Raw genomic sequence first — 25,557 nt, 5'->3', positions numbered from 1 at the left:
ATGGAGAGAGTGGGAGACGGAGCTCCGCTCACTCCCAGGCGTCAATATACGCCGCAGCTACTTCCCACCCACAGTGAGGCCAGAGACATGCAAGATGGATCTACACGTCTTCAGTGACGCCTCCGAAGTAGCCTATGGATCGGTGGCCTACTTGCGTGCCCAAGAGAAGGGAGGAGAGATACACACTGCTTTCATCCTGGCTCGCTCAAGAATAGCCCCACGAAAGCAACAATCTATCCCGCGTCTAGAGCTCTGCGCAGCCCTAGCAGGAGCGCATCTAGCCACGTTAATCCAACGTGAACTCACCATTCCGGTGCACAGAACAATCTTGTGGTCAGATTCCACGACAGTACTCACATGGATCAAGTCTGATTCATGCAGATACAAGGTCTTCGTGGGAGTCAGAGTCACCGAGATTCAAGAGTTAACAGAAGCAGCGAGCTGGCGGTATGTGGACACCAAACACAACCCAGCTGACGTCATCACCCGGGGAATGTCCCTAGATGACCTCACCCGTCGCAACATCTACAGTGACGGACCAGAATTCCTCAAGCTCCCGGAAGAAGAGTGGCCTACGCCCACCCCACGGGAAGCAAGTAAAGAGGAGGCTGAGAACAAGAAACCTATGTTCTGTGGACTGAGCACAGTCGCCTCCACAGACCCCAACATAGATGATTGCATTACCCTACAGAGTGCGCAGCTAAAGACATTCCTGTGGCACCACCCAGAGATTCAGTCCACTGCCGACATTTCAGCAGCTGACTACGAAGAAGCAGAACTTCTTCTACTACAACGAGCCCAGAGAGACTCGTTCCCCGACGAGCTAGACTGTCTACAGGGAGGAAAGCCCGTCCCATCAGACAGCAGACTGCTCCACCTGGCACCCGAGAGCGACACCCATAATCTCATCAGAGTGGGTGGTCGTCTGCGGAGAGCCCCCGATCTACCGGATGACGTTAAGTACCCGATAGTCTTGAACAGCCGACACAAGGTCACAGAGCTGATCATAAAAAATACGACGAGGATGTACACCACGCAGGAGCAGAGAGAGTCTTCGCGGAGATCAGACGTCGCTATTGGATACTTCAAGGAAGAGAAGCGGTGCGACTGTCTAGACTGCCGAAAGTGGTGCGCGCAGCCCAGCATACCCCGGATGGCTGACCTACCTCCCTGTCGCCTCCGACTCGGCGACAAGCCATTCCACTCCACAGGCATGGACTGTTTTGGCCCGTTGTATATAAAGAGAGGAAGAGGAACCGAGAAGCGGTGGGGTACTGTATTCAAATGCATGACCACCAGAGCGATACATATCGAACTCCTTCCGACCATGAGCACAGACTCATTCCTTATGGCCTTCCGAAGATTCACATCACGGAAAGGAAAACCGTCTACATTGTTGTCTGATCACGGGACAAACTTCAAAGGCGGAGAAAGAGAGCTGAGAGAGAGCTTCCAAGCTATGGGCCCAGAACTTAAGACCCACCTCGCTCCATCCCAGATTGACTTCCAGTTTAATCCCCCGAACGCACCCCACTTCGGTGGAACCTGGGAACGAGAAGTACGTTCTATAAAGACAGCCCTGTACGCCGTGCTTGGGGCCCAGACTGTGGCGGAAGAAGTCCTAATGACAGTCCTCACGGAGATCGAGGGAGTATTGAACTCCAAGCCCCTCGGCTACGTCTCCAGTGATGTAGCAGATGTCGACCCAGTCACCCCCAACACACTCTTGATGGGGCGGCTGGACCCCGCGCTACCCCAGACAATGTACAGGCCTGAAGAAGCGAACGGCCGAAGAATGTGGAGGTACAGTCAAGTACTAGCTGACAAGTTTTGGAACAGCTTTCTACTCCACTACCTACCGTCTCTACAGACCCGCCAGAAGTGGGTAAAAGAGAGAGACAATTTGACAGAAGGAACAGTCGTCATGATTATCGACCAGTCACTACCCAGAGCTATGTGGCCGGCTGGCCGCGTAAGCAAAGTGATCACCGGTGCCGATGGCAAGGTCTGAGCAGCTGAAGTACTCGTCCAAGGGCGAACTTACACACGACCCGTGGCGAGGCTAATAGAACTGCCCAGACTCCCAGACACTATCGATGACGACCATGACCCCATGACTTTGTGAGTTGACTGACCCTTACAGCGGACCTTGAGTGGTAGACAGTGCGGTTAATCTGTCTCTGCTTAGCTAATTAGGTGGGACTAATTAGGGGGCGGCTGTTGTGAAGGATCAGATTAAACCGAATATATATATTTATTTATGGATATATATTTAATAGTATTTGTATATCGTTTGATACCCCCTGTATATTCCTTGTACATATACACTGAATATCCCTTTAGTCTACTAACAGCCCATAATAGTTTCATTCTACCATTGGACAAGAACCTGGCGCCAGCAGCCAAGCCCCTTGGTTCAAGTTCAATCGTGCCGACGAACATGTCGTTACAAGCCCGGTTCCGCGTAGGAATACGTCTGGCGAAATACGAATGGTACTATTTGTTCACAGCGCATATATATATGGCGCAAGTAAAGTAGAACTTTCTTTTAGTCCATTAGTCCTTTACCCTCCAACCTAGTAACAGACGTGAAGCCTCACCCACGACGCACGTGTGGTGCAGTATGGCCTACTTGGCCTCAGAATAGGCATTGAGACATCGTGTGGATTAATAGTTGAATTGTCATAGTTTGGCACTATACCGTCGAGTGGGACGTATTTCTATTAAGTTAATAATAGTCTATTATGTATGGTGCATCGTTCGGTTAGAGTTATAAAGTGATCAGTACCCCCATCGTTCCTGGCGTTATCTAGAGTCTTAACCAGGCTGGGCAGACCACGTGTGGTGCTTGCATCCGAGGAGCTCTGGGCCAGGACCTGTACATTGGATTACTTCACCCGGACGACGACGAGCCCTACACGGCTTGGATTATCTACGTGCTTTGGGTGCTTTGATTATGCCATGGATAACGGCCAACACTGCTGAGTGTTGGAACTACCCCCCCGAGAGGAGTCCAGGTGAGACGGCGCTCTACCCCGAGTGAGGTCGCCTCACGTCTCTTCGTTGTGGACCGGCGGCTGCCGTCTACAAGAGGGCCCAGCTGTATTCATCTGCGGACCGAGGTTCTGTGGGCACCGTGTTCAGCACTCTGAATTCTCCCAAGAAATCGTCGGCCAGATGGGATATCGCCAGCGGCTCTCCTAAACCCCCCCCCCTACTGTCTTACAACCAGCGGGACCCCCCTTTAGTGTATCCAGCTATAATCATTTAAGTACCATCGCTATAGTTCCCTAAAGAACCAGGTTGTATACTTACTCCCTGCGTAACCAGAGATTGGACATTCAATGTTGATTTACCTACGAATACTCATTTGCCTTACAAGTGCATTCAAATCATAAATGTCATTAAGTGAACGTTGTATATACCCTTTGCTATATAAAATATTCGATTTATACATTTGTGTGGACTTCGTTTCATCAGGTGGGAAAGTGTTCATCATATCTACATCATGTACTGTGTGGCCAGTATTTAAAGTACATAAAGCAGGTAGTGGTTTAATGATACCATACTTATCAATACAGTCAGGGAATTGTACCCCTCAGTTACAGTGCGCGTCTTCCTACTCCTACTGCATGCACAGAGAAGAAAAATGTATGTATCTTAACACTCCAACATTTTGGGAACCCTGGAGTTAGACAAGAAGATGCATACCTTTTTCTTCTCTGTGCATGCAGTAGGAGTAGGAAGACGTTGGGAACTAGGCTAATGGAGGAACCTACTTCCAGTGATTGACGCTAAGCTAGGCTAACGGTGCACGTCTTCCTACTCCTACTGCATGCACAGAGAAGAAAAATGTATCTATCTTCTTGTCTAACTCCAGGGTAGATGGCAAATAAGCGAATTTCCCAAAATGTTGGAGTGTTCCTTTAAAGGAGCCGTAACTTTGCTCAGGGTTTGGTGAATGTCTATATGTCCCAAGTGGGTCACCACAACACCAACATTATGGGAAAAGCTCTTACTGTCTTCTTCAGACTCAGACAAGAAGATAGCCTATCTTAGAGTTTTAAGATAGGTCGATACGAAACGTAAATATATTATTCATATATAGATATAACATAACATACATTATATTATGTACCTTTTTTCTGTGGTCGATTAAGGACTTTATTTACATTTTCTGATGAGACCGCATTGAGGTCACGGGCAACTCAGTCATGTGAATCAGTAGGTATTGCTAATTGGCTCAAACAAAGTCTTCGGACTATATCTCTCCTGAATGTAGAAGGTAAGATTTTCTTTAGTATAGTGGCACAGAGGCTAGCAAACTATCTAGAAAGGAATTGTTTAGACACCACAGTGCAGAAAGCAGGAATCCCAGGGTTTTCCGGATGCATAGAACACACAAGCGTGATATGGCACCAGATTCAATTAGCCAAGATAGAGAAAAGAGATTTAAATGTGGTATTTTTTTTGACCTGGCAAATGTGTTCGGTTCGGTAAGGTGATACAGGAGAGGTTACTCAAGGTTGCCTCCCGAACTGGTGACATAGGGAGAGGGGAGCAAGAGGGGATGATACTTGCCCTCACAACTGCAACCTTGTTTACAAAAAAGAAAAGAAAACTGTTACAGTCATCATTTGAAAAAGCAGGAACAGAGGGGAGAGGAGGGCTGACAGTGTGATTAATGGTTTTAAAAAGCAAAAGCCCCATTGCTTTACATTAGTTCTGTGGTTAACCAGCAGGAGGCTGGTTCCCTCCCAGAGGGAGGAGAGGACCGTCGTCCATCAAACACGTCATTGGTGAGGAAGCAATGGAGCTAGATGTCCAGAATTCTTAGAGTCCCTGCATTGGCTTCCTATCGGCTTGAATAGGGAGGTGTAGTCATAGATATATATAGAACACTAGATAGCTTAAGGCGGAGTCACCAGCGTCACTGAACCGCCGCCATCTTGCCCAGGTCAGCCTTGAGTGAGAGTGAGTGAGCTGCACAGACAAAAATACTCTTAACTCGCTGAAATATTGACGGATTTACAAACGGGTTGGTTTGCTATAAACATCAAAGATGTAGTTATGATACCGCATACTTATAAAAAAATTAAAATTTAAAGATGTTTTTTTTTACAAACCGCTTGAATCATAGCCAAGTTAATAATGCTTGTAATAAACCAAACCGTTTGTAAATCCGTCAATATTTCAGCGAGTTATGAGTATTTTTGTCTGTGCAGCTCACTCACTCTCACTCAAGGCTGACCTGGGCAAGATGGCGGCGGTTCAGTGACGTCGCTCTCCAAAAGCAATTGGTTTTGATAGTTTATCAGTGAGCTGGATACAATCCTACCTGGAGGGGAGGGAACAGATGGTGGAAGTAAACGGTACCCTATCCCCCCCCTCACAGTGAGCTGTGGTGTTCCACAAGGAAGCATACTAGGACCGCTACTATTCCTAATTTATGCAAATGACATGTCGTCAGCTTGTGACTGCAACTTGTTCCTGTTTGCGGACGACTCAGCCCTGCTGGTCTCTGACAAGAACAAGTTACAGGTTGAAAAAGCCCTCAGCTCGGAACTAGGCAAAATCTGCATATGGCTCGCCGACAACAAACTATCATTACACATGGGCAAAACAGAGTCCATTCTCTTCGGTTCAAATAACAAACTCAGCAAGACCGACGGCTTCTCGGTTACAGTGGGTGACAATATTATCACAAGGAAAGATGAAATTACCTACCTGGGTTCCATCCTAGAGGCTAATCTTTCCTGTGACAAAATGGCATCCAATGTAATAAAAAAAGTCAACCAACGAACGCGATTCTTGTACCGGATCAACTCTCTGGTAAACAAGAATACCCTGAAGACTCTAGCAGGAGCACTCATTCAAGGGTACTACGACTATGCTTGCACCTCATGGTACCAAAGCACCTCAAAGGCACTAAAAAACAAATTACAAACATCTCAAAACAAGCTAGTCAGACTACTGCTTGACCTGACTCCTAGAACCCACCTCACCCCTGCCCACTTTGACAACCTAGGATGGCTTAGAGTAGACGACAGAGTACAGCAACTTGCAATGGGCCTGGTCTACAAGATACACTACGCGACCAAGGTACCCATGTACATGTCAAAATACTTCCCAAAGGTCAGTGAATACCACGATCACAACACCAGAGGGAGCTCCACAAATCATGTAAAACCCAGATTCGGCTCAAACAAGGGACTAAACACGTTTCGCAATTATGCCACATCAATGTGGAACGCCCTACCCACAGCTGTAAAGGAATGTGAATCACTACCCACCTTCAAAAACACTCTCAAAAAACACCTACGTGAGACTGCAATTCGAAACTGGCCCCCAACAAATGTCCTAACCTAGTTGTACAGTAAATGACCAAGTTAGGCTTTGTCAATATTCCAATGTACAGTGTAAAATGTGTGTGTGTGTCCCCTACCCAACCCCCCCCCCCCACCTCCAATGTACAGCCCTCACCCAACCCACCCAACCCCACCCCACCCAACCAACCTCCTCCAATGTACAGTTTCTACGCCAAATGTATATACAGTCCTTTTCTGGACACTTTTGTATCACAAACAGTACTGTATTTGCAAATCTGATATGTCATAAATGTATAGATGTAGCAGTACTGTCTATCTGTATGTCATGTATGTCATATATGTTATGATGAATTGAAAATGGGGGACCCTGATGTAAACAAGACGAAAGTCTTTCTCTGGTCTGCATCCCCTTAACAATTGTATGTATTGAGCTGTACTGTACTGTACCCATTCTGCAATCTGTTAATAAACTTTTCAATCAATCAATCAATTGGCCAGCAGCGCGGGTAAGCTATCTAGTGTTCTATATATATCTATGGGTGTAGTGGTTACGTCATTGCTGTTTCCGGCCGGTCCACCATCTTGGAAACGCAATGTATTTTCCCATTGCCCATTTCTAAACCGTCTTGTTTAAAACAAATAAAGCATGAACATTTGTATGGTGTACCTTTCTTTGCATATTCATCCACAATCTATCTCAACATGAAAATATTCGCAATTAATCACACAAGGACTGAGGACTCACACTCTCTCTATCTCACACACACTCTCCCAGCTCTCTTTCTCTCTTGCCCCTTCCTCATCTCTCTCACCCCCCCTCTCTCTCTCAATGAGAGTATCAATAATCAAATCAAATTTAAAAAAAAATGTACGTTAATGTTGCGTTAAAAAAATTGTGGCGTTAAAATAATTGTGCGTTAACGCGTTAACTTTGACAGCCATTTATGTATCGTCACTGATCTTTCTTGGACCTTATTGTGATGTTTGTAAAGTGCATTGCATTGCTCTACATGTGCTAAATAAATAAAACTTTTAAACTATATTTTACTAACATTATCCATCCACATAGTTCTAGGTTATAATAATATTTAATTTACATAATTTAATTGAGCTGTATTTAACACAAAGATTCAGTGCTCGCCATTGACAACATCACTGGAGGACAAATTCAAGCTCTTACTGTCAGACAAAAAAGTAATTTGTGTAATAAATCAGCTTTGGTTTTCAGTGAAATGCCCCTTTAAAAAAATATATGTTTTATATATATATATTATATTATTATATATTACAGCTCAATAAAATGGTAAAAGGTACAGTAGCAGTCCCTATAAGACAATGTATTGCTATTTCTGTACATAATATCATAGAGCTGTAATTAACACAACACAAGGATTCAATGTGCCCGATGACATCACTGGTGGCCATTATTCAACCTCATTTACTCTCAATAACTGTCAAACTAAATTAATGTGTGCAACACTGTTGAGGGCTTTTGGATGTGCGTGAGATTATGTGCAAAATAAATCTGCATTGTTTTTTGGTGAAGTGCCCCTTTAAACACGGATGTTGCACTATCCCTAATCACTCTTAGAAAAATGGAATTGAGAAAGTTGAAAATCAAGAGTTTATTTCAAGCCAGTATTCTGCAGTAGGCTACTGTATGTAAAACCAGAGAGACAAGGTTCACTTCTATCAGTCTTATAATTTGCAGTATTGAAAACATGTTATATACATTCCTCCCTTTCAAAGGGAAACTCCCATCTTTAAACAGAATCTGCACAGCATTTAGTCATTCCAATCATCTTCAATAGTTTCATCAATATCTTAATAATAGTTAAAAGCCCCAATATCTGATTGTTGGTCAAACAACAAACACATATTGCAAAATGTCTCCACCTGTCTGCCAGAGGAGGTACTGGCTAAATAACTGTTTATTGTCAATATAGTCACAAAATAATTGTGTTGCCATTATCACAAATGGGTACCTTAGCTCACTTTGTCTTTAGATATGCTCTCCTTGCTCGCGTGTTCTCTCACTTTCATCGTGTGGATGACAATTGTAGCTCCTCCAGCTCTTAATGTGTACAATAACAAAACAAAAACTGGGGCAGAAATGTACAAGGGCCGCCGTTTCTCCACAAATCAGGAATTGGGGCTTTAAAACTAGAACCCAAAGAACCTTTGAATCAAAGAATCGTATGTGTGATGAGAGATGAGCGAGACACCCTTTGGCGCTGCTCCGCTGGTAATGAGTGTAGCTTTCATTTTTACCTTCCGAGTGAGACTTTCCCATGTTTATTAAAGATTAAAGGGATAACGTTTGAATTATGTTCAGGGTGGATTCTCACAGCAGAGTTCATAATCAGAGATTATTTAAATAGGAATATACTGATGATAAGACCTTTTCATCGCCGATACCAACTGACCCATCTCAAACCCCAAGAAAATAGGGTGGGCTTTGACATAGGTCAGTTAAGCCCTTCAGTATCCGTCAATTCTGAGTACCGATCCATTATCCAAAGAAATTACGAAAATGTAGTCACTTTTGCTTTGATTTCTGACATTGGTACATGTGGTTCTTGGTATTGGATTCAGCGTTTCCGTTAGCCGGTAATTACCGGTATTTGACCGGCAAAATCTGTTGAAGTCCGACATATTTAATCTCTCCGGTCATAGTGTCCGGTGAAAATAGTTCCCTCTGGGCACAGTTTGATTATTTGAATTGTATTTGGATGGGCTGGAGTTGGGTGGCCTATGCGATGAACGAAACAATCATTGCGTTTGTTGTCGTTGCTTCGCTCAGCGAGAGCTTGCTGCTGGATTTGTGGAAGGCATGCAGCTGCAGACCCACAGAACCCACCAGCTTTGCTGGCACAGTGCGGTCCCCAGACCTGGAAAGCTGCTCTGCGGGTCTGCAGCTGGATGCTTCTTGCAAACTAACTGCGGCCGGCTCGCGCTGATAACAGCTTTCATTGTTGGACCGGCTGCTTGGTGGAGCAACGATGAAACGAATGTAATGAATCGTTCGTCGCATGGGCTATTTAATTTTGGCCTGTTTTGGTACGGTTCGGGTGGTCAAGTTGTGCTTGGAGGGAGTTGTTTTCACCGGACATTATGACCAGCACCAAGTCGTTGGGAGGTGGAGATATACATCACGCAAACCCACGATAATGTTGCCGTCTCTCTCTGCAAAATGTCTCAGTTCTTCGCTTGATATAATTAATACAAATGTCCAATATAACGGAATTCGTTAGCTCATAAAAATTTGATTATAACAGACTGCTGTTTAGTGTCGGACCGACTGCCCACATACGCGGTCTATTTTATTTCAAGTCAGCAGCAGCACGGAGTATCGAGGGACTTATTTTATTTGGAATATATTAATGACTGTATACGCAAAAGTAGCCTAGTTTTTACTAATAATATTATAAATCTACATGCCTTGAGGATGACATTCTTTATATAGCCTGCCTATCAATTGTTTTAAAGCTCAATAAACTATGACCGGAATTAATCTCATTTGTCCGGTAGATTGAAATCTTGCAGGTCACGGAGACCGGCAACAATTTTTTCTAACGGAAACCCTGATTGGATTCATCCCTAATTGTAAGGAAGGAAATTATTCATCTTGATACAATTGTACACAACAGTGATGGTAATAAGAGGCCTTTCATGGAATGTTTAGAATGTCCTCGTTTGAAGAAACAATGTTTGCTACTGTACTGTATGTGTAGAACAACAGTTGATATGTGTTGATATATGAGAAATATATCAACAAAATTTGAATAAGTTGGTGTCTTATTATTACTGTATCTTGTAAAAAGGTCACAGTATAATAACAGCAAAATCCTGCTTCTCCAGTGTTTTACCAACTCCACCTCTGCACAGTAATTACTTTATGCATTCGAAAGTGGTTACCAATGGTTACAGGCAGCCATATAAGAAAGAGAACTACAGCAACATTCCTTGCAAGGCCTCTTGTATTTCCCATGGTGCAAAGCGTGCATCCAATCACTTTCACGAGTTCCAAACCCTCACACAAACGCTACGCTGAGCACTGCATTGTGGGATGGTCTGGGAGGACTTGATGTCATACCAGGAGGCGGTATATATATATATATATATATATATATATATATATATATATATATATATATATATATATATATATATATATATATATATATATCTTTATGCACGTCATCCTTTAGCAATAAGCAATTAAAATCTCATGACCATGTGAAATATGCCTGGACTCGAACCCGCGGTTTCCCGCGTGGGGTGTGAAACATCTACCGCTCAACTAAAGGGGAGATATATATTAGGCTTGCTAACCTTCATGAATGGCTATTCTGCTACACATTTAGGTTTGGCAAGTAGTATAGGAACTTGAGTTAGTTTAAAAAAATGGTACGATTTTAGTATGGGTACAGATTGTTAGGCGTTTTCGGAACCGAGGGACTTTTTCATAGTTCAGGATCTGTTGGTGGAAATACCCCCTTTTTGTTGTGTTCACACTGCAGGAACTGTGGACAATCATAGTTCCTGAAACCTGTTTTGAGGGGATTTTTAGCTCACGGCTCCCAGCACAGAGGCACCATGAGTGATGCAAGTGTATATGGTGATTGGTCCAGACATCAGGTTTATTGGTGCCAGGCGTAAGTGTGCTCAGCTGTGCTCTACTGGGCGCAGTGCAGTGCATGGGGCTGGAGAGACAGGGTCAACCTCCTGTTTAAATACCTGGATTTAAAAAATAATAATAATAATAATCCCACCGAATCTATTAGTTAGATCAATATTGTGTCAGAACAGCCTCGTATTTGTAGGTTAAGTATTTAAAGTTCGCTAAACCAGGACATGCTCAATCTAGTGTGATTTATGCACAGAAAAGATTTTTCTCACTACACACCCGGCCACTGTCCTTCTCCGGGGAGGAAGGCAGAAGCACGGTCGGCTAGCATCACTTCAGCGTTCCTATTGGCTGCGTCAGTGCAAACAGAAAAAAGGTCCCGTTGGGTAGTTCCTCGCAGGGAGTCCCCAGGACAGTTTGGTCCGAAAACACCTATTGTTGTCACACACTCCTCCAGGATGAAATTAAACCGGGGTCCAAAGAACAGCAGTCCGATTCAGTTCTTTACAAAGACAGGGTGAGATTTAACGACGAAACCCGACGACGCCTAGCTTTGTCTCACCACCATTCCACCTTCACGAACCCTTCGACCCTTCCGCTACTCCTCTTTACTCCTCGTGGCTCCCCCGTTAGCCCGACCGTCCGTCTGCCCGCCGGCGCTCAGCTTCCCCTCTGCCTCCAGCTTCCTGATCAGGTCGTGGGGCCCCTTCCCCATCAGGGCCGAGGGGTGGCGGTAGGAGCCTCCCAGCCGGTCCCAGAGGGTGAAGTACTGCCCGTAGTTGTAGTCGAAGAACAGGTGGTGGTCGGTGTGGTGCGCCGAGCCGTTGATCATGGGGATCAGCAGGCCGGGGACGCGGTAGTCTCCGTCGTGGATGGAGATGGTCCAGATGTTCACGAACACGTAGAGGGCCAGGTAGAGCACCTTGTGCAGCGGGAAGAAGAAGGGGTAGATGTGGTACGGGAGGCCCTGCAGGAAGCCGTCCACGGGGTGGAAGGCGTGGCTGGCGAACGGGCTGGGGATCTTCCAGATGTGGTGCGGCTTGTGGAAGTGCTGGCGGGGCACAGGGATAGGCACAGCTGTCAGTCAACAATATCATAATAATGTATGTATCTATATATATATAGACTAGGGATGTCCGATATTATCGGCCTACCAATATTATTGGCCGATATTGGCCTTAAAATGTAATATCGGAAATTATCTGTATCGGTTTTCAAAAAAAAATTAACTTAATTTTTTTTTACATTTAATCAATTTTTTTTTTTTTTTTTTTACATTTATTTAACCGTTATTTACCCAGGCAAGCAAGTAAGAACAAATTCTTATTTTATTTATTGTCAAAAGTATGCATAATGTAGTGTTAATTCCACGACAAGAGATATGTAATGTTAATTACCTGAATTTATTCCGTTTTTTTGGGAGGGAAACCCTGCATATATCGGTATCGGTTGATATCGGTATCGGAAATTAAGAGTTGGACAATATCGGTACAGTATATCGGATATCGGTAAAAAAGACAATATCGAACATCCCTAATATAGACCCTTTGTCTGTAAACAATATTTCAGGCTATAACCGGTTCTGATGAAAGAAAGGACTGAAAGTAAACGGCAGCAAATACACAGGGTTTAACATGCAGTAGTACAGAGTGTTTAACATGCAGTAATACACAGGGTTTAACAGCAGTAGTAGAGAATCCCTGCATTATTTAAGTGTGAGTGACTTGCCTGCTGTTGCAGATATCTTCAAGTGTTTTATACCAGACACCCACACTTCTAACTTCTCTGAGCTTCCGTTTTCAAAATGAACTAATCAAGGAGAATATCAAGTAGGGTTGCCAACTTCCTCACTACCAAATAAGCGACAACATGTGTCCTGAAGGGGACACCTGCGAACAGATAAATGTTGGGGTGTGTTGTGCTGGGCTGTCACTTGCCTCTTAAACAGTCTCTCTCAGCCAGACATGAAATGACACCAAATAACCCTATCTGGGTTCTTCACAGGAAAAAGGTCCATGGAATGTTAACTTTCTGTTGTATGTGTTTTGTTACTCAATCCTCATAACGTGCACCGGGACGTATACTGTACGTCCCACGTCAATGCACTTCGCGAGCGTCTACCGGCTCGCGGCTGCATTTTTCGCCAAACATATAATATACCGTTCAAACATCTATTTGCCGCCGTTCGAACGCCACCTCACTCTACCAATTCCGTGGTAAAAGGTCAAACTTTTAAGATAATTTACCAACTTGATCATAACAATGGTCTGAACTGAACAATGGTCTTGTTGTCAGCTTAGTTATTTAATTAGTTAGTCACTAACTTATACAACTCATATGAGCATCCTTTCCTTTTATAGACAATCACTCAAAATCAGCAACGTTACAGGTTGATATTTTAAGATGGACATGGCCGGTTAGCCTTCAGGAGAGGCGTTAGTTGGACAATGCCTAGGCTAACCGGCCCTGTCCACTTCCATTCATTGTGCTAAGCTAGGCTAACGTGCAGCCAGATAGGAGAGGAAACTGGTATCCATCTTCTTGTCTCTCTCTGGAGAAGACTAATTTCTAATTTCCCAAAATGTTGCTGTGTTCTTTTAATAGAGCATCCACTTACCTTGTAGATCAGCTTATGGTGCAGGAAGCGATGGATCCAGTAGATACACATGTCGGTGAACAACAGGAAGGACACCATGCCGATAAACACCCCAGACCAGCCTACAGAAGATGTTCAAAACAGTGAGTGGTTACCATGGTAACTTGATTTTATATGCCGTTTTTTTTTTCGTCCTTAATTCTGTATGTACACTCGACGTGACTGTAAATGAGGGAAAACCTCAGTTGCCTTTCGAGTTTAGATAAAGGTTTAAAAAACGAAGGCAGAAACCACTGAATGGCTGCACGTGTAGAAGGGGGTCAGGTCTCGCTGCCGTTCATCGAGTTATCGAGTGCCGTTTATCGAGTGAGCAGACTTGTGATATACTCACTGAACTAGCATTAACTGAATTCTGAACTGAATGCTGAATTCAGGAGTGTCGCCTCTGTGCTAACCACGCTACAGACATTCATTACAGGCTACGTTCACACTGCAGACGAAAGTGGCCCTTATATCTGATTTCTTTGCTCATGTGACTCAGATCTCAGCGTGAACAGCACAAATCACATGGAATCTGATTCCCTTTTCAATTCTGATTTGGGCCACTTTCACATGTGGTCCTAAATCAGATACAGATACAGATTATTTTGCAATGCGACCTCAGTCTGAACAGTCATGCGACTTTCGTGCGACTTTTACGTCACTCTAGATTGACATTTGTCACAATTTGTATTGTTCATTTGCACATGCGGGTCAGTTCAGGGGCGTGACCAGTTCACACTGGAATCTGATATTGGCCACATTTGAAAAATAAAGTGAACAGCCAAACAAAGAAATCAGATCTGAGCAATAAATCTGAATTGAACACTAATAGATCCACAAAGAATGGATTGCACGGAGCAAGTTGCACCCTTACTTACAATTCATTATGAATTTAAAATGGGGGACCCTGATGTAAACAAGACGAAAGTCTTTCTCTGGTCTGCATCCCCTTAACAATTGTGTGTATTGAGCCGTACTGTATTGTACCCATTCTGCAATCTGTTAATAAAACTTTCATTCAATCAATCAATCTGCATGGTGATTGATGATTTATTTTGCACTTTATTTTTCAAATGTGGCCAATATCAGATTCCAGTGTGAACTGGTCATGCCCCTGAACTGACCCGCATGTGCAAATGAACAATACAAATTAAACGTTCAACTTTAATTTGCTCTTTAATAGCTCTTTGGACCTCAGAGTTCACAGTAACAGATAACAAATGCAAATACCACACTAGAAGTTAACTCTAGACCTTTTATCTGCTCCTTGTAAATGAAATAATGAGGGAATAACTAGGGATGGGTACCGTTCACATTTGACCGATACGGTACCGGTACCGGTACCTGTGAATCGATACCGGTACCCAATCGGTACTTTAATCGGTAATTCTGTAATTTTATCTACCTACCACCCTCCAGAACATTTACAACAAGCGGTGCAGGGGTAAGGCTAAGAGAATCATCAAGGACTCCAGCCACCCGAACAACTGCCTCTTTGAACTGCTGCGGTCAGGCAAGCGATACCGGAGTCTTAAGGCGAGCACAGAAAGACTCAGAAGAAGCTTCTATCCCCAGGCCATCAGGCTGCTCAACGAACAATAAACACTATGCAACAACCATCAAATGCACACAGCACACACACCCACACACTCACTTAAACAAACAACACACTGCAGCACCCACTCTCCACACTTTAGATCACCTAAACACACTTTACACTTTATATTTATTGGTAAAGGATTTGCACTACAACTCGTACACCTTACTGTAAATTGTACCTAAATTGTACCTCATCCCATTTCTGCTCTGCACTATATAGTATTGTATATTAGTACATTGCATAGTATATTGTATATTGTATGGTAACTCAGTTACTTCTATTCTGCATCGAACATTGTACATACGTCTATACTGAACACTGTGACCTTTTTTTTTACTTCTATTTTACATGCTATACTATTTTATTTCATACTATCTTGTCTAGCACAGTCTCTGGAGCGTAACAGTAAGAAGCATTTTGTATAAAAGTATTCTGTACTTCTGTATGACAACTATTAAAGAAACTTGAAACTTGAACTTGTAAAAAAAAATAACCACACTTTCGACCGTTTTCGGCTTGCCATTGCCCCGACTGCTTTGTTGTTGAATCAAGTCAAATCCTAGGTAAGCGTATATTGTGCGTGTGGACATTGACATGAAAAGAAAAAAGAAAAAAAATATATATAAATAAAGTGTTTCCGGTAAGTACGGTATCTCACGTGAATCGATACTCGGTATAACCGACGTGTTTCGGTAAGTACCTTTAAAAGTACCGAATTCGGTACTGGCCGTGGGACAGCTGAGCAGCCAATTGTCCAATTTGTTTTGGTTCAACAGTTAGGTTAGGTTCAACAGTTAAGTTAGGGTTAGGGTTAACTTACCCATGGGAGATTCACTGACGTTGTCGTAGAGCTTGCTGTAACCTCTGACCTCAGCGAAGAACAAGGCAACAGTGGGGAGACTGATCCAGGGCAGAGAGGTCATGGCATATTGAATCTCCCTCCTCACCTGGTTCTGAAGCACATCAAAGAGCAGGGATCAATATATATATATATATATATATATATATAAAAAAAACATTGAAACTGCAGGCCCTCACTACCATATCTGATTTTTTTATTCAGATTAGGGGCATTTTAAAGAATGAGATGGGAGAATGTCGATGCATCACTGCAAAATGGTGTTATATTTTAGATTTTTTAACTTGACCTTCTCTGCCCCCAGCGACCTCCTGCGGAGCCTCACCTTCCATCCTCTTTCTGCCTTTTTACCCTACCCTCCAATCTCCCCTCAATCCCATTCAATCTTGTTAGCTGCAGCTCAAATGTATCCCCTTGCCCCACTTTGCCTTTTTATGTCTCTGTCTGTGTTTTGTATGTTTGTTTTTGTTTTGCTGCCATTTTGGCCATCTTGCTCGAAAAAGAGAACTTTGATCTCAAGTAAAATGTTAGGTAAAATAAAGGTTAAATAAAAAAAATAATTTAAAAATATTAACACTTTCAGTGCCAGCAGGGGGCGCATGATTTAGTGCTTGAGTGCCACCACCCACTTCAATGATAGCGTTAAAACGCCTAATCTATGTTTTAAATGATGGCTATGTGTCTAATCTGCCCGTCGCTTATCAATGACTTGTTTGCAGTCAACATTGTCGAAACGGATTAACGGTTCATTTTAGTTTTATAGCATTTTGAAAAGCCCTCGTTTAAGGAAAATATAAAGATTCCGTGATAATCGCCCTTTACTAGAATATTCTAGAATACACAAAAACGTTGTAATTTTTTGGCCTATTTATGAATAGTTTTCAAATAAACGCTAGATTATCGATAGTATATGTACGTATGCACGCTATATAGGTAATCTGAAAAATCGATTCTCTTATTTCCTGATCGCTCTCACAGCCACACAGCCACACACACACATAGGGAAAAAGCTTATATCTCCGTGAAAACAGGTCTGATTATCCTAAGACTGGTAAAATAGATTCCTTACCTGAGATCAGATGTTATCCAAAAAGATTATTCCAATTCCTGATCGCCATTCCAAATATCGATCGCTTTTATTGATCCAACGCTACATACTGGACATATGTATTCCACGCTGTTTTGAGGGTCCACAATGAATCCGATCGGCTCGGGTTACATGCCCGAGAAGTAAAATGTGGATTCCGGATTTTTCTTTTCTCATCCATTTTCATTGAGTCCATTCCAAAAGGGTGCATTACCATCTGGGAGACGATAGGGGGCGGTTTTTTCCACATGAAATATGAATTCAGATCGCTAATAAAAAAATTAAACGCTAATAAACGTCGTGGGCATTCAGGCATTGGGCTGATAAAACGAGTTATGACGTCCCTGGCACTGAAAGTGTTAATAGCTTACTACCAACAATGTTAAACTGGGCTTGCAGCCCTTTGCGGAATCCAATCCAATGGCTGGCGTATGCTTCAAGGGGAACTAAATCCCCAAAATAGATGGTAAATGGAGTGCATTTATATAGCGCTTTTATCCACATTCATCCATTCACTCACACATTCACACACCGACAGTGGCAAGGTGCTCAAAGACACACTGCCCGGGAGGAGCCAGAATCGAACAGGGAACCTTCTGATTACCAGACGACCGCTCTACCTCTTGAGCAGTGATGCCACAGAATACTTGTAAAAATAATCTGATTACTGATTACTCCTTTAAAAAGTAATCTAGTTACTTTACTGATTACTTGATTATCGTAACTAGGTTACGAAGTCGTCGTCTTTTTTGCTTCTGCGAAGCAACATCACCCGTCTCATTAGGTAAGTGATAAAGTTATCCAGTCTCTCTCTCTATCTCTCTCTCTCTCTCTACCAAATCCATTCTGAGACAACGGACTCAGTGCGTACTCTGCAAGTCGTGCGTAACATGAATCTCTCTCTCTCACTTTCTCTCAAGTAGCCTATAAAACGAACTGGATAGTTGATTTAACTTCATGCTGAAGCTATTCTAAAATCAGCTATAAACGTAAACATGTGTGTGTGGCTGTGTGTGTGCGTGCGTGCGCCCCGTCTCCGGTCTAGCTGACTGTAGCTGGCTCTCTTATCATCAGCATTATGAGATAGTAACTAAATAGTAACGCACAGCCACTTGGAAAAGTAACTGTAATCAGATTACTGGCTTGTAAAAAGTAACAAGTTAGATTACTATTTACTGAAAAAAGTAATCAGATTAGAATAACTAGTTACTTAGTAACTAGTTACTGGCATCACTGCTCTTGAGTCGCTGTCGCCCCTAGATCTATTGCTATCTTGCTGCCAGGTAATGTAGGAGGAGAGGACTTTCCCACTCTTCATTTAGAAGAACTGGAACAAACAGACCACATTTGGCGGTACGGCGGGGCAGTGGTTAGCACCGTTCTCTAGACTTAACTTAAGATAAGATACTCCTTAATTGATCTGGGCATCATAGCAGCATGGGGGAGGGGAGAGGGGAGGTACAGGTATGGGCCGGGTAATAGTGGAAAGAAATATGAGAAATATTACAGTATAAATAATATAATAATAATTAACCAGTGTAACCACATTGGGTGGCACGGTGGTTAGCACTAGGGGTGGGGGGGGGAATCAATACGTAGTAGTATCGCGATACTTTGCGTGGCAATACTGTATCGATACAGGGACGCCAAGTATCGATATTTAATTATTCATAAAAAATAATAATAAAAAAAGTGTTTTTGTATAAGGAAGTTGCATTGTTCATTTCAATACCTGTAATAGTACAGTAGTCCACACACACACACACATGTGCATTCAGTTAAGTTGGAATATGACTGTAATACAAACAGTTCAGTTTGTCAGGTACATGCAACACAGATTACAGTGTTTACATCTGTCTGCTTGAGAAAATACCATGTTCTGCAATAAAAATGATTGAAGTGAGATGAACAGACTGAACTTTATTTTATTAGATAAAACATGTTGACAAAGTTTTACTTTGCAGTTGAAAAAAGGTAATAAATTAAATTTGATCCAAAAAAAAAAGAAGAAAAAGAAAAAAGAAAAAATCACAATACTCAGCGTACGTATTTAGTATCGCGATACTATCGTATCGTGACGCAAGTATCGCGATAGTATCGTATCGTGAGGTCTCTGGCGATTCCCACCCCTAGTTAGCACTGTTGTCTAGGCTTAACTGAACAACTTAACATACCTCTAGAAACTGTGGGTGTTTCATGAGCTTGTGGTCGAAGACGAGGAAGTAGCTGATGACGCCCAGGCCCAGGTAGAGGACGGCGGCTCCCAGGTTGGTCACCACCAGCAGACTGAGGATCTGACGCAGCGCGCCGCCCTCGGCCCACGACGCCGGGTAGACGTACGGCGTCAGGACGTAGTGGTCCGCCACATTCAGCACAAGATCCATGGTTGAATCTGCGAAATACAGGACGGAGACAGACTTATTACTTAAGAGTTATTTGGGGGGGGACAGGTGAGAGAAACACACACCATTAATGAGAAGCTATTGTCAAAGCATTGAGGAAATGAATAGCTTTTCTACCCTGTGTGTCACGCACTACCTTCTCCATTATTCCGTGTCTCTATAGTGTGTCGATAATTCAGAGTTATGTCAGAGTTTACACTGTTTCTTTTTTCTCATATCTCTATATTCAGAGATAATTTAATTGTTTACATGGTTTATTTTTCCTCATATATTTATATTCAGATCACATTTGATTGCCTATGTCTTTCTACTATTACCCTGCCCATACCTGTACCTCCCCTCTCCCCCATGCTGCTATGATCTTAATTTCAGTGCTTTCCATTTAGCCTCTTCTGTCAAGTGCAATTCCGTTGCAATTCCACCAGATGGCGAGACAACACCACATTTTATAAACACCCAAATGGCTGATGTAAACAAGGTTGTTCTGTGTCACGCTCCTACAGGTTGTGAGTGAGGTATATTCCCACCAGGTGAATGGGTTTGGATCAGACATGGCCAATTCCTAAACCCAGGATGGGCAGGCAGAGCAGCCAACTGGTACAGAGAGCTGACCGGTAACTGAAAATGTGCTGGTTCGATCCCCGGCACTGACACGATTATGAGCTGGAAAATGGTATTATTGGGGCCTGTGCCCTGTGCTCTCTGATTGATTGAATTGATTGATTGAAAAGTTTATTAACAGATTGCAGAATGGGTACAGTACAGTACAGCTCAATACATACAATTGTTAAGGGGATGCAGACCAGAGAAAGACTTTCGTCTTGTTTACATCAGGGTCCCCCATTTTCAATTCATCATAACATATATGACATACATGACATACAGATAGACAGTACTGCTACATCTATACATTTATGACATATCAGATTTGCAAATACAGTACTGTTTGTGATACAAAAGTGTCCAGAAAAGGAGTGTATATACATTTGGCGTAGAAACTGTACATTGGAGGAGGTTGGATGGGTGGGGTGGGGTTGGGTGGGTTGGGTGAGGGCTGTACATTGGAGGTGGGGGGGGGGGGGGGGGGGGGGGGGGGTAGGGGACACACACACATTTTACACTGTACATTGGAATGTACATTGGAATGTGTGGGGGACTGTGCAATAAAGATGAATTCATAAAGATGAATTTAATTTACATTGTGTACATTGATGATAAAGTAGTCTGAATCACAGGATATAGACTGTGGGTATAAGCTGCCATTGGTCGGCTATTTCAGTCAGAATTCTCCTCCCCTTCCGCTATCTGTGACACTATAGGGCACCGCCGCTGCATCCTGGGCTTAGCTCCGCCCAGGAAGTTTGTGATTGGTTTAAACAAATACAAACAAGCCAGAGCGTTCAGCCCCCCTAGAGCAGAATGTTAACATGGTCCACAGCTGGACCTCTCTCCAGCGCTAATGTAGTGTCATGTAAGATAAGATAAGATATTCCTTTATTGAAATTCGAGCGTCATAGCAGCATGGGGGGGGGGGGGGGTTACAGGGGGGGGGGGGGGGGGTTACAGGTATAGGGGCAGGGTAATAGTAGGAAGACATAAATATAGGCAATAAGTTACATTAGATCTGAATATAAAATATGAGATCAAGTAAACAGTGGAAACAAAGGTGCAGATGAGGGTCTGTCTGCACTATCGGTTATATATTATATCTTACAATAAATATAGGCTATTTTAATCTGAATATATACTATGAGTACTGTAAGAGTAAAAGTAAACAGTATACACAAGGTGCAGTATATACACAAGATACCCTGTAGTCACAACTTGGTACATGTAGAGTGGAGAGAGGTATGGCTACACTTCAAAGTCCAGAGTTCCACATGCCATACGGTCAAAGTCAAAGTCGTGTTTATTGTGACATGGAAGCACAAAATACATAAGGTCTCGGTTATTATAGCCATTAAATACTAAATAACTAGAATAAATACTAAAATGAATACTGATCCTCATGATACACATACAAACTGATTCAATAGAAAAATCCAATAAAAACAAATCATTCAATAAAAACGAATCGATTCAATAGAAAACGAACCCATTCAGTAAAAACCTAGTCTAATTCAATCAAAACTGATTTAGTTCAATAAAACTAATTTGACTCACTGATTAATTAATAAAAGAGAGAATAGGTGCCATAAAGTGCTACGGTGCCGTGTGCAGAGGCATGGCAGTGATGAGCTGCGATGAACTGTTCAGTCGTCTCACAGCATCCGGGAAGAAGCTATTCCTCAGCCTGGTGCACTGCTACATGCTACAGCTCTAAGATCAACATACATCTGGTTGTCCCCCACCTGTTGTATGAGATGTAGTTAAATGCCAGTGAGTGCTGAACTGTAGTTCTGCGAGACCCTAATACGCGAGACCCTCTTCTTGGGACCAAGTAAGGTTTCGTCGATGATCCAATGTACAGTTACCCCCCCACCCACCCCGCCTGGTATGTCATAAATGCAGTGGTGCAGTGCTGGGCAACCGTGGTCAAACGGCGTTTGGGCTTCGAAGTGCGCGCATCCTATTATTATGCAAAGTCTAGGTGATAAGTGCCTAGACTTTGCATAATAATAGGATACCGTTTGGCCTCCGCCCATATTACGACTGCACCCCTGCATAAATGTATAGATGTACTGTCTATCTGTATGTCATGTAGGGATGGGAATCGAAAACCGGTTCCCAACGGGAACCGGTTCCTAATTGGCCGATGCCTGGAACCGTGTGGCTCCCGTGACTTTCGATTCCCTTATCGCTGCCTACAGTTGCGCAATAATGTTAGCCGTTAGCATGTAGCCATAGCAGACTCTATTTGATTCCTTAATGGCTCGAAATTGCCTGGGTTTTGGTAATATGCTCCCGAAATGCTCCTGCTGTTTGGCTACTTCTATGTGCAGTGAAAACTACTTGAATGCTTTAGAACCTAGTCATTGATTTAGATCAGGCTGAGCTAAAATTAGCCGCGGAGCTAACGTGAGCTAACGCTATTTAATCAAGCTCACAAAGAGAGATAAACAGCTGACAGCGGATAGTACAGGTACAAATACAATAAAACAGCAGGTGGGGGCTGTTGTGTAAACCTTGTACTCTTTAGTTCACATATAATGAGAGACGGAATGTTTGTTTACAAGACTGTAAGCCAGGAAGTACAGTGGTGCAACATACAAATGTGTCCGTGTAGCAACACAAGCCAATAGCTTATAGGACAGGGGCCCGGGGAGCTCTCTCTCTGTGTGTGTGTGTGCGTGTGTGTGTGTGTGTGTGTGTGTGTGTGTGAGAGAGAGAGAGTGTGAGTGAGAGACAGAAGTCAGAGGAATAACAACCTGTTATTCAATAGATTAAATTAGTTTAAGAATAAAAAAATAAATACATTTTAAGAGAATCTCAAATACATTATTTTATTTAAGTGTAGGCTATAGTTAATGTTTTATTTTTTACAGTTTTTGTATTTTTCTGACATGGGGGCTCAACAATAAATGACAATCAGAAATGTCAAGTTGCATGTTATTCTAACCAGCTTAGACCCCTACGCTCTGCATCTTCTGGCCGCCTCAGACCTACTCCTATCCGAGCTCCGGGAGGGTCATCAAAGAGAAGTCGCCTATTCTCAGTCCTTGCCCCACAATGGTGGAATGAACTACCCACCCCAGTTAGGACAGCCGAAACCCATCCAATCTTTCGCCGTCGACTAAAGACGCACTTCTTCAACCATTATCTGAATAAAAAAAAATATATCTAACCCTAACTAACCGTACTGTCATGCACTTGTCCTAATAAACTAACCTACACTTTAGCACTCAACACTTTGATGAACATTGTTGCTCAGCTGATAGAGTTGTGCCCTTCCTGATGGCTTGTCGTACAGAACTTGTAAGTCGCTTTGGATAAAAGCGTCAGCTAAATGACTAAATGTAGTTCTGTTGCATTTTCAATTTATTTATTTAAATTATAAATTGATCAGGTATCAATAAGGGAATCGATAAAGAATCGAATCGATAAGCAGAATCGATAATGGAATCGTATCAATAAAATCCTATCAATTCCCATCCCTAATGTCATGTATGTCATATATGTGCTGAATCAGGACTCCTGATGAATTTAAAATTGGGGACCCTGATGTAAACAAGACGAAAGTCTTTCTCTGGTCTGCATCCCCTCCTTAACAATTGTGTGTATTGAGCTGTACTGTATTGTATCCATTCTGCAATCTGTTAATAACATTTTCAATCAATCAATCAATCAAGTATCTGCTGCCATCTTTAGTGTGTGTTTCTTTCCCCCAATTCATCCGACTTAACTTTATGATAAAGATATGATATTGATCCCCTTGCTTGAGGAATGTTATATGATTAAGGTCGATTAATAAACCGTGTCTGTTCCTATAGTGGGAATGATAGAATTAACTGATGGAATAATAATAATGATATAGGTATGTGGAAGGAGCCAGCGGGGTTATCTGATTTGCATAACAGTTTGTATGATGACTCGTTTAGATAGTTAAAGACAACTAAATATCATTCAAGAGACCAGCGTTGTTAATCGCAGTAATACGCCTATAGCAGCAAGCTAGTTAATGATTGCTCGAAATGACCTGAACATGTTTTATTAAGACACACACCGGTAGCCAAAGACAACTTCACAGACATTCGGCAAGGGATCACATCTTACTGAACTGATCAAATGTGCACCACAATGAGCCAAATATCATGAGAGAAATCGGTGGTGTTGTGTTGACTATCATCCTGATTATGAATATTTACCAGTTTTAATAGCGCATTAGAAGTGACAGACCGTGTCTAAAACTTTGCGCTGTATGATGAACAACACGTCTGCATCTCTAATGCCTGTAAGGTGTAAGCATATATTTAAAACGAATACTAATATCTACAGTATCTAATGCTACATGAATATTGCAGTTGAATGAATGAATGAATGAATGAATGAATGAATGAATGAATGAATGAATGAATGAATGAAAACTTTATTTAACAGATTGCAGAATGGGTACAATACAGTACGGCTCAATACACACAATTGTTAAGGGGATGTATTGAGCTGTACTGTACTGTACCCATTCTGCAATCTGTTAATAAAGTTTTCAATCAATCAATCAATGCAGACCAGAGTGAATGAATGAATGAATGAATGAATGAATGAATGAAAACTTTATTAACAGATTGCAGAATGGGTACAGTACAGTACAGCTCAATACATACAATTGTTAAGGGGATGCAGACCAGAGAAATACTTTCGTCTTGTTTACATCAGGGTCCCCCATTTTCAATTCATCATAACATACATGACATACAGATAGACAGTACTGCTACATCTATACATTTGTGACATACCAGATTTACAAATACAGTACTGTTTGTGATACAAAGAGTCCGGAAAAGAGAGTATACATTTGACGAAGAAACTACATTGTGACGAAGAAACTGTACATTGAAAGAAAGATGTTTGTCTTGTTGTTTATATCAGGGTCCCCCAGTTCATTAGACAATGTGTAGGCTAATAATAACTGTAGTATATAGTAATATGGTCACACTGTGTTATTATTAGTAAAGTAATGTCACTGTACCTGCGCAGCTGTCCGTGTCCCATAAACAAGAGTGTTATTATGAGAGGAAACGAGCCAATCCGCGCCGCCCTCTAGACGCAACGCCCACACGCGTCACGCTGCTGCCAGCCAATGAGATTGTGTTTCCTCGTTTATTCTCTTCTCTGATTGGACAAACGGACGGTCTGATCATGGTGCTACGCGTGGTCGTGGGTGATGTGAGTGTTTAGGTGATGAGGAGGATGCTGCTGGTCAAGTCTCCCTATGAGGTGAGTATACTAACTAGTAGTGAGTCATTTGTTTACCTACCCACCCCACCTACCCAACCTACTCCAATGTACAGTTTCTTCCCCCTCTAATGTATATACTCTCTTTTCAGACTCCTTTTGTACTCACAATCAGTACTG

General features: G+C 42.5%; 1 protein-coding gene across 1 annotated transcript; it reads right to left on the bottom strand.

Annotated features, from left to right (window-relative positions):
- Window positions 1-10,509: 10,509 nt before the first annotated feature.
- On the bottom strand, window positions 10,510-25,201 carry sc5d (sterol-C5-desaturase). The gene is made up of 5 exons (XM_084320882.1): window positions 25,172-25,201; window positions 19,318-19,535; window positions 16,018-16,150; window positions 13,577-13,677; window positions 10,510-12,010 (listed from the first exon to the last, which is right to left on the bottom strand). Exons 2-5 carry the CDS (start codon window positions 19,525-19,527, stop codon window positions 11,558-11,560), a joined length of 897 nt encoding a protein of 298 aa, XP_084177008.1. The 5' UTR covers window positions 19,528-19,535; window positions 25,172-25,201; the 3' UTR covers window positions 10,510-11,557.
- Window positions 25,202-25,557: the final 356 nt, after the last annotated feature.

The sequence above is a fragment of the Notolepis coatsorum genome (assembly GCF_963971535.1).
Source record: "Notolepis coatsorum genome assembly, chromosome: 8".
Lineage (NCBI taxonomy): Eukaryota > Metazoa > Chordata > Actinopteri > Aulopiformes > Paralepididae > Notolepis > Notolepis coatsorum.
The sequence above is the reverse complement of the archived record's forward strand: the minus strand, read 5'-3'. Positions and strand labels throughout refer to the sequence as shown.

Excerpts from the sequence above, each read along its gene's own strand:
- sc5d (XM_084320882.1), bottom strand. The coding sequence starts at position 19,527 with ATGGATCTTGTGCTGAATGTGGCGGACCACTACGTCCTGACGCCGTAC. Across the intron at positions 16,151-19,317 it reads AACACCCACAGTTTCTAGAG|AACCAGGTGAGGAGGGAGAT; the intron begins GTATGTTAAGTT and ends GATGTGCTTCAG. Across the intron at positions 13,678-16,017 it reads CGTCAGTGAATCTCCCATGG|GCTGGTCTGGGGTGTTTATC; the intron begins GTAAGTTAACCC and ends CATCTTCTGTAG.